Genomic DNA, 10,188 nt, shown 5'->3' with positions numbered 1-10,188 from the left:
AGCCGCCTGGTTATTATTTATTTAATATAAAATAAACCTTAATCACAACATGTTGCTATAACTTTTTTAAGAATGCATGAATCAATTCTATTCATCAATGATAAATACTTTATATATACCTCTCTCATTCGACATACTTTTTTTTAATCGGATCAATTCCCTCAATACAGGGGAGTGCAAATCCTTAAAAAATAAATATAGAAAGTAGAACTTTTTCAACTTAACTTTTGAAAATGTTCCGAAAATACTGACACTTTTATATATACCTTAAATTAAAACTTATGTAATATTCTTTATTTTGAAAAAAGTTATAATGATTACCGTAGCAAAGATGTGCTATTTTTGTGAAAAAATTCTTGATATTATATTTTACATTTTTTAACATTATGTTGCTTTAACTTATTTAAAAATGCATGAATCAATTCAATTCTTTAATGATAATTACTTTATATATACCTATACTTTATATATAGTGAAAACGGACATCAAGTTAAAGAAAAACGTACGATTTCCGTGAAAAAATTCTCGATTTTACATTTTTTAATTTATATTGCTATAACCTTTGGAAAAATGTATGTATCAATTGTATTACTTTTTATAAATTATTTATTATATACCCCTTTCATCTGACACACTTATTTTGTAAATTGGATCAAAACTTTTAAAATTTTCAGAAATATTATATAAATCAAATTGATATAGCATAGAAAGTTAAACTTATTTAAACGTTTTTGCTCTTTCTATGTAGAGAAAAATAATTTTGAAATTTGAACTAGCTTAAATTGCTATTTTTTTCAATCGTCGGAAGCGACGTACGTTTGCCGAGTCGGTAAAACTTATGTCTTACGTGCTTGGGGTACAAGGTTTCCATCCGCATATGGTAAGTAATTTTTTCCATTTTTTTCTTGATGCTTTTTAAGTTAAAATAAATTTTCAACTCCTTTGATTTTAATCTCATTTAGATTCAATTACTTCAATAAAGATCATGGATCCCATCACTGTAGTCGCCTTTTGCGAGAAGAAATTTCTTATTCATATTAAAATTATTTTACTATATTTTAGGTTTTAGCTTCGATTCAAAACTGAGAAGGTATTTTTTTGTGACTATCATTTATTTTCTCTGCTCTAACTTGATCTACATTTTTCAATGATACGTCAAATTATTACAATTAGTTGCAGATATTACCCTCAAAAATTGAAAAAAAATTTTAATCTATAAATAAAACAGTTACTTGTCCCATATTTTCCATACAGACAATTAAAATCACTAATTTCTAATGTTTTGGAAGTATTAATTAACGAATCAAGTTTGATATGACAAGTTTCAACTACAAAATTAAATCATTCTACTTTGTAATTTCATAATATTTTATATATTACTTAAATTAAAACTAATGTAATATACATTATTATGGAAAAAAAATTTTCGGACTTTATTTGGTTTTCACAGTGAAAACAGACATCAAAATTAATAATAAAAAACCCAGCACAGGGAGGTCCGGCACAGTGGTGACGTGGCATAGTTGTATCAAGTATAATGATATCTGACAGTGATTAAAATCACTATAAAAAAAAACGCTTTGATGCAAACCTTTAGATAGCGTTTAATTTTAATAAATTGGTGGATTATTCCAAAAGCTGCATGATCTCTAATTCCTTATTTATATCCTCATTACAAGTTTTATGATTTATAAGTGTAATATATGAATAAATATATATATTTATAATATATAAATATATAAAGGGAAATGATGTTATTTAAAAAAAGTATATATCAAATGAAAGAAGTATATAAATATTATTTCTTATAAAAAAATTGTATTGTATTGCATTTTTTAAAAAGTTATAACATTTTAAAGTTAAAAATGTAAAATATAAAATCGAGAATTTTAACACAAAAATAGCATAAGGTAGCCATTTTCATCGTGAAAACAATGTAAAGTCCGAATTTTTTTTCCATAATAAAGTATATTACATAAACTTCAATTTAATATATATATATAAATGTGTCAGTATTTCCGGAACACTTTTAAAAATTAAGTTGAAAAAGTTAATTTTTTTTGAAAAAGTTGTCATTTTTAATCCCTCCCTCCCACATAGCAATGAAATATTTCTATAATATTCCTAGAATATTTATTTTTGATATTAAAATATTTCTAGAATATAACCAGAATATATTGAAATATTCTCACAATGTTCTCAGAATATACTTTGGCAGCGAATATTACATTCTCACAATATTTTAAAGGTATATTTCTAAAATATTTGTCTGTTAAGTAATTTTTCTTGTTTAAAAAAATTCAAAGTAAATACAATTTTATATTCAATTTAGATAAGATTCATATAATTTTTTTGAAAATCAGCGATCCCATCACCATGATTCTCCCATCTCCTTGTAAGTTAGAAACTGACTATTATTGTTGATAATATAGAAATATATTCTAACTATAATAAAAAACTTTTTAGGATTTTTAGTTTCACAGGACAATAATAAGATATAATTGCGCTGATAAAACTAAAAAAAATTTAACTCGATATGCCTGCAAATAATAGCAACAAGGTTTTTTTTACTGTCCTTGACACTTAGCTTAATTGAATTAGGTTAATTAAAATTGATACTAATTAGAGAAAATGGCTGTTTAATTATTAAAGATTTAGGAATATGTATATATAATACATAAGTATTATAACAAGATACCAATATCATCCAAAGATCTAACTAAAGGGAGAAAAGAGGATGGCTTGTGTCTCTTAAGTTACCTCAGTTGGCCAACAAGATATATATTTATAATATTTAAAAAATTATATTGATAATATATTCAACAAATATTTCAAGTTAAATATTCTATATTTATTTTAATTAATATATTTTCATAATATTTATAAGCAAATATTTAAAAAGATATTTTTTAAGCACAATGTAGAAATATTTTCGATGTAATATACTGTATTTATTCTCTTTAATATATTATCAAAATATACATAAACAAATATTTAAAAAATTATATTGTGAGCATATTATGAAAATTTTTCAATAGAATATATTTTTTATTATGTTTAAGAGATATTGTCACAATATTTTATTCAAAATATTTTAAAAAGTATTTTGTAAGAATATTTTGACAATATTAATATATTGAAATTGCTATGTGGGCTGTGGGCAAGTAAAGGGCCAAATTTATAAAAAAAATATATTAAATGAAAAGACATTACGCATCTATAAAAAAATTATATTGATTTGTTCATTTTTGAAAAAGTTATGGCAGTTTTAAATGAAAAAAATTGAAAAAATTTCGAAAATTGGCGATTTTTAAACTTGTAATTTTTCTGGAGATTTCCCCCATTTACGGGGAATGAGCGAAAGTTTTTCAATTTTTGAGGGTTATGTCTTCGATTAAATACGATTTGTGATCATTTGACATATCGTTAAAAGAAATCGGTTTCGTGAGAGCTGAGAAATGTAGTAACAAACACAAAAAAAAAAAAATACATTATAGTGAAACCAATATCTTCTCAGCTTCACATTGAAACTAAAAGTTGAATTTGTTACCATAACTTTAAGCTCAACATCAAGTTTGAAATTGATATCATTAACATTAAAAAAATGTTATTGTTAAGATTAATATGGAGTCAGTTAATTTTATAATTACTATTAAGTAAATTATACAGTAAATTTATAAGAAATACTCATTTTTTTTTCATTTTTTTCGTTAAAATAGGCCAAGTCAGAACTGAGAAAATAAATGACGTCCTCAAAATGAAACCACATAGTAATATTATTTTAATATGAATAAGAAATTTCTTCTCACTAGGGAAGACTATGTTAATGACATCTTTGATCATTATTGAAGTTATTGAAAATAAATAATATAAAAATCGAATGAGTTTGAAACTCGTACTCCAATCGCGTAACGACTCGGCAACCGTTCATCGCATTCATCAACTGAAAATATTGGCACTTTTTCTTTTAAACTAGTTAAAAAAAAAACAGCACAGGGAGGTCGCGGCACAGTGGTGACGTGGCATAGTTGGATCAAGTACATAGGCGTCATTTGGGGGTGGCAAAGGGGGCAGTTGCCACCCCTGAATTTCTGAACCCAGTATTTTGCCACCCCAGAATTTTGAAGTAAAACTTAATAATTTCCAATTATCTAATTAAAAAATATTCTATACATGAAAGATTCTTGTCAATAATAAAAATGATAATAATGCGTATGCGTATCAGTCCTGTGTTCGCGTATGTAGTAGGGCGATGGTTAGCTGGCACGGCTGCGGGGAAACACCTGAGTGATGACACCGCGACTGTGTCGTAATATTGTTATTGTATATAAATATATTATGTACATATGTACAAAAAATGTTTACAGAAATAGTACCCTTATCAATGTCGCGACAACATTAACAAGCTATACTAGTTTCCTAGAAAGATTATCGGTTATTTCCATCTTAAATGGTATAGCCACTATTTTTGCTATTGAGCAGAGTTAGTTGCTAGAGTAGCTTTATGCCAGTTTTTTATTTTTGTGATCAAAGACATGGTAAGTTTATAAAATTAATTTTACAGGTTTAATTAGTTATGTATAAGTACGGTATTTTAGTTCTTTATCGTATTATTCACTATTGTCAGAGCCGGCTTGGTAAAATCGGGGCAACGTGCAAAATATTTTTGCGGGGCCTATTTAGTGGTTGAAATTTTTTTAAGACCTTTTTTTTTTTTGCTCGTCCCTCATCTGAACCGCTTTCAAGCCGGCCCTGGCTATTCTATCACGTATTTTACATTAATAAAATTTTGTTTTGAAAGATTCTATACAACGAGTTTATATCAACTGTAATCAATCTGTTCCACACCATATAGCTACTAATTTTTCATAATAGGTATACTTATAGTCAGGCCCCCCACACGAATTTTTGAAGTACGATACTGTAAATAAAAACCGGTTGGTTTTTTTTTTGCTTATTCATATTTCTGCCGGGAACTCAAAGAGGCCAGGGCCCCGGTTCCATGGTACCGACTGGCCCCCCCTTGTGGGGGTCCTGCTTATAGTATTAGAGTATAAGGGGATATGGGCCAAATTAAATGCAGATTCAAATAAAGCAGATCAAATTAAATAAAAATCTTTATCGATCCAAGCCTACACATTTTTTTTTATCCAGATGATTTTTTGATTTGAAATAGCTTGTGGTCTTAGTACACTAAAATTAGTTCTCAACGGATCAGAAAAAATTATGCATGCCTTAAATCCACAAATAATTCATTAAATGTCAATTTGTATTTAAACCCATTAAAATTGATTACAACTGTTATCTTAGTGTTTTTTTGTTTCATAAACTTATTTTATCACCTCAGAAAAATTAATGTTTAAAAAAGTTTTAAACGTATTTAATTCATTCTTTTTTCCAAAATACATTTAAGTTGTAACGCAAATAAGTACATTTAGAATTGAAGACGTTGATGCGATGTAGAGAAAACATTTTTAATTTGTATGAGTATTTAAAAAAATGGTTGTTGAGGTGGCAGAATTAAGTATTCCGTGTATTGAATTGGATCCTAAATAGCTGTAGTATACAAAAAATTTACAAAAATTACAATAAAACCTTACTGTGTTTATCTTTAAGAAATAAAAACTCCTAATTGTCGTCCTCCTTGTGATCATAGGTCTCATATGAAATATGCGTTACACAAGCATATTCGTAATAGTGTGTTTTCTCTATTTTTTTTGTATGATATAACTTAATTATATTATTTAATTTCATAAATTCATTTCGGCCAACTGTATTAAAGAAAAATTACCATTTTGCCAACAAAAATTATATTTTGGGAAGGGGCAAAATGCCATCTTGCCACTTTATTACTACACCTCCGCAAGCAATCAAACAAAACAATAAAATAAACCTATTCGCAAAAATTTATAAATTGGAATTCAAAAAAAACCTTATTTTGCTATTTGTTTTTATAGTTTTCTCAGAAAAATAAAAAAGGACAAAGTTCGTTGCTGTTTTACTTTAGCTCAGACCTTGCGAGTAAGAANAAGTTCGTTGCTGTCTTACTTTAGCTCAGACCCTGCGAGTAAGAAGAAACGGTTAGAAGATGAACCATTTGATGGAGTTGCTTTGGAACATCAACCAGAAGTAGAAGATGTATTAGGCTTATCAGTCGCTCTCTCAACCACAACTTCTAAGGGTAATTCTCCTTCAAATGAAATACAGAGGCTCAGGTCTTCCTCCAGTACAACTGACCAATTAATAATTGGTCCAATTAATAAACGAGATCCTACTCATGGACCAGGTATGACCAAGACATATTTTAAGGCAGGTTCATTTCAACCACAGGATTTAAATTTCCCTCAAGTGGACGGTAGGAAATTTAGGCCAGAGTGGTATAAAATATTTTCTTGGCTGGAATACAGTATTTTAACAGATAAAGCGTTCTGTTTTGTCTGCCGTTTGTTTTACAACTCTGAAGAAAATAATGCAGAAGATGTATTTACCCTCACTGGATTTTCCAAATGGAAGAAAGCTGTAAACGCGTTTAAGAAACACGAGAATAGCAGCTCACATAGAATTAGTAACATTAAACTCAATTCTCTAAAAGAAGCAGACAAAAGTGGCACTGTTATAGAAAAAGTACATTAGCAGTATTCAGAAGAAGTAAAAGAAAACAGATTGTACCTAGAAGCTTTGTGTGAATCGCTGATATTTTGTGGTAGGCAATCTATTGCTTTGCGAGGTCATGACGAATCTACAGATTCGAAGAATAGAGGAAACTTTTTGGAGCTTATAAAGCTTCGTTCTATAGATAACTGTGTAATAAAAAAATTCTTCATGAATAATCAAAAAAAATTACAGTATACCTCACCGACTTTCCAGAATGAGCTATTGTCAATTATTGTGGAACAAATTAAAATGCACATTGCCAAAGAAGTTAAAGAGGCAAAGATTTTTGCCATTATAGCAGATGAGACTCAAAACATAGCAAAACACGAACAAGTAGCTATTGTCTTAAGGTATGTTAATGACAAGTTAGAAATTCATGAGTCATTTGTAGGATTTTACCGTACTAAAAGAGCTGACGGCGTTTCACTGGCCAATGAACTGAAGAATGTTTTGATTTCGCTGGACTTGAACCTAAAATACCTACGTGCTCAGTGCTATGATGGCGCCTCAAACATGAGAGGCCCATATAAAGGAGTGGCAGCTATAATTATGCAAGAAGCTCCAATGGCAATGTACATTCACTGCAACGCGCATATATTGAACTTGTGCATTGTAAGCTGTTGCACTCGTATTACTTCAATATGAAACACGTTCTTTGTACTTCAAAGTCTTTATAACTTCATTGCGAAATCAACTAAACGACATGCTGTTTTTGAAGAAATTCAAAAAACTTTTCAAAGCCATGATGGTGGAACAGTAACATTAAAATCTTTAAGTGACACTCGATGGGCTTGTCGTGTCGAAGCCGTACGCTCTCTACTAGATAATTTTGATGCCACTCTTGCAACTTTACGGGAGATTTACGAAAAAGACAATGATAGTGGTGGACAAGCCAATGCGTTATTGAAAAATATTGAGGACTTTAACTTTGTATTTGATCTTTTATTGCTCAAAAGAGTTCTATCCCAATGTGATGTACTGTCAAAAACACTTCAGTCAAGTAGTGTGACTTATGAAATTGTGAAATCTGTAAAAAACAGCACTCTTGATGTATTAAAATCCTTCAGAACACATGAATTTTTCACAAAGTTGTTTGATCACTGCACAGACATCACTGACAAGTGCGGGTTTAAAACCGCCCAACTGCCAAGAAATAGCCGAATTCCACTAAAAATTGGTGGAGGAAGTAAAACCCCATTTGAATCTGTAGAGCAGTACTACAAAGTATCAATCCTTTGGCCAGTTATTGATATCCTAATCGAGGAGATAGAGGCTAGACTTCAAGAAAACATCCTAGATGTACTTAACCACTTAAGTGGAGTTCTAGGTGGAACCGATGTAGACACAGACTTTGTGCAATATGTGTCTAAATATTATAATTTAGACAACGAACTTCTTCTATCTGAACTTAGATGTTTCCTTAAAATGGAAGAATCAAGAAACATATCAATTCAAGAAAGAGCTGACGTTTTTGTTCATAAATCTTTGAAAAATGTGTTTCCTATGCTTTTTGAACTTTTTCGTTTGTTTTTCACGATTCCAATGAACTCGGCTTCATGTGAAAGGTCTTTTTCATGCTTGCGTCGATTGAAAACATACACCAGAAGTACAGTTGGACAGGATAGATTATCATCTTTGGCTCTTTTAGCCATCGAAAGGAATGTAAAAGTAAACATTTCTAAAGTTATTGATGATTTTGATTTAAACCGAAATAGAAGACTTCATTTTGTATGAAAATGAATATAAACATTGATTATTATTAAAAGTTTTTTTATATTTACTTAATTTCTCTCTTTTATAATTCAATGGGTTAAATAAGGTTTAGCTAGTAAGGTAAGTGATTAAAAAATATTGTTTTAAGGTAATTATGGCCTTCCATATATGGGAGTTAGTTTAACAAATGTTATTTTTGTAAAAAAAAAAAGGTCATTTAGGCTAATTAAATTTGCCACCCCAGATAAAATATTGAAATGACGCCTATGATCAAGTATAATGATATCTGACAGTAATTAAAATGACTATAAAAAAAAACGCTTCGATGCAAATCTTTAGATAGTGTTTAATTTTAAAAAATTGGTGGATTATTCCAAAAGCTACATGATCTGCTATTTTCTTATTAATATCCTGAATGAAAAAGGGATTATTAAAAAATATTATTTCTCATAAAAAAATTGTGTTGATCCATATAATTTTTAATAAGTTATTACATTTTAAAGTTAAAAATGTAAAAAATAAAATCGAAATTTTCATACAATAATATCATTTAGTAGCCATTTTCAACGTGAAGACTAGTCCAAAGGTCAAATTTTTTTTTTCATAATAAAGTACATTACATAAGCTTTAATTTAATATATATATAAAAGTGTCAGACCTTCCGGAACATTTTCAATAGTAATGTTGAAAAAGTTAAATTTTTGTGAAAAAGTTGTCATTTTAAATCCCCCCTTGTGGGCAGGTTAAGTGTCAGATTTACAAAAATTATATGACAAATGATAGGTAAAGACATCAAGCATCTATAAAAAAAAAAAATTATAATTATAAGTTCATTTTTGATAAAGTTATGGCAGTTTTTAGTAAAAAAATATGATTAAGACATTTCTTCTAACTAGAGATGACTACAGTGATGGAGTCCATAATATTCATGGAAGTTATTTTATCTAAATAAGATAAAAATAAATGGAGTTGAAAATTTATTCTAACTTAAAAAGAATTAAGAAAAAAATGTAAAAAATTTATAGCCACAGGCGAGTTTAAGCCTTGTACCCAAAGCACGTAAGACACATGTGTTGCTGAATCGGTAACCTCACATCGCTTCCGTCTACCGAAAAAGAAAACAATTTAAGCTAAATCAAATTTTAAAGTTATTTTAAAATAAAATACAAAACCAATTTTTTTTTTCAAATAAAGTATATGACATAATCTTTAGTTTAAGGTATATATAAAAGTGTCAGTATTTCCGAACACATGCAAAAATTAAGTAGAAAAAGTTAATTTTTTGTGAATAACATATCATTTTGAATCCCCCCCTGTGGGCAGATTTATAAAAAAAAATACATCAAATGATAAATAAAAATATCATGCATCTTTAAAAAAAAATTATATCGATTTTGTCATTTTTGAAAAGTTATCAGGGGCGTATTCACATATTTTTTGCCTATAGCAGTTTTAAGTAAAAAATATTGAAAAAATTCTAAAAATTAGCGATTTTTATATTTGTAATTTTTTTGGAGGTTTCCCCCGTTTACGGGGAACGAGGAAAATTTAAAAAATTTTTGAGGTTAATGTCTTCGACTAGATACGATTTGTGATCTTTTGACGTATCGTTGAAAAAAATCTGTTCAGTGAGAGCTGAGAAAAAGTGGTAACATACACAAAAAAAATAAAATAAATAAACACATCTTAGTAAAATCAACACCTTCTCAGCTTCGCATCGAAGCTAAAAACTAGTTCAAATTTCAAAGTTATTTTAATGACTTAAAGAAAGCAAAAAAATTTAAATAAGTTTAACTTTCTATACTATATCAATTAGATTTT

General features: G+C 28.6%; 1 protein-coding gene across 1 annotated transcript; it reads left to right on the top strand.

Moving 5' to 3' along the window:
* Positions 1-4,208: 4,208 nt before the first annotated feature.
* Positions 4,209-8,388, top strand: LOC126908849 (zinc finger MYM-type protein 1-like). The gene is made up of 5 exons (XM_050691163.1): positions 4,209-4,309; positions 4,368-4,483; positions 6,008-6,624; positions 6,847-7,226; positions 7,323-8,388. Exons 1-5 carry the CDS (start codon positions 4,209-4,211, stop codon positions 8,386-8,388), a joined length of 2,280 nt encoding a protein of 759 aa, XP_050547120.1.
* The last annotated feature ends 1,800 nt before the right edge of the window (positions 8,389-10,188 follow it).

The sequence above is a fragment of the Daktulosphaira vitifoliae genome, unplaced genomic scaffold (assembly GCF_025091365.1).
Source record: "Daktulosphaira vitifoliae isolate Bord-2020 unplaced genomic scaffold, ASM2509136v1 Scaffold_19, whole genome shotgun sequence".
In the NCBI taxonomy this organism is placed as follows: Eukaryota; Metazoa; Arthropoda; class Insecta; order Hemiptera; family Phylloxeridae; genus Daktulosphaira; species Daktulosphaira vitifoliae.
Note: the sequence above shows the minus strand (reverse complement) of the source record. Positions and strands in the feature narration are given on the sequence as shown.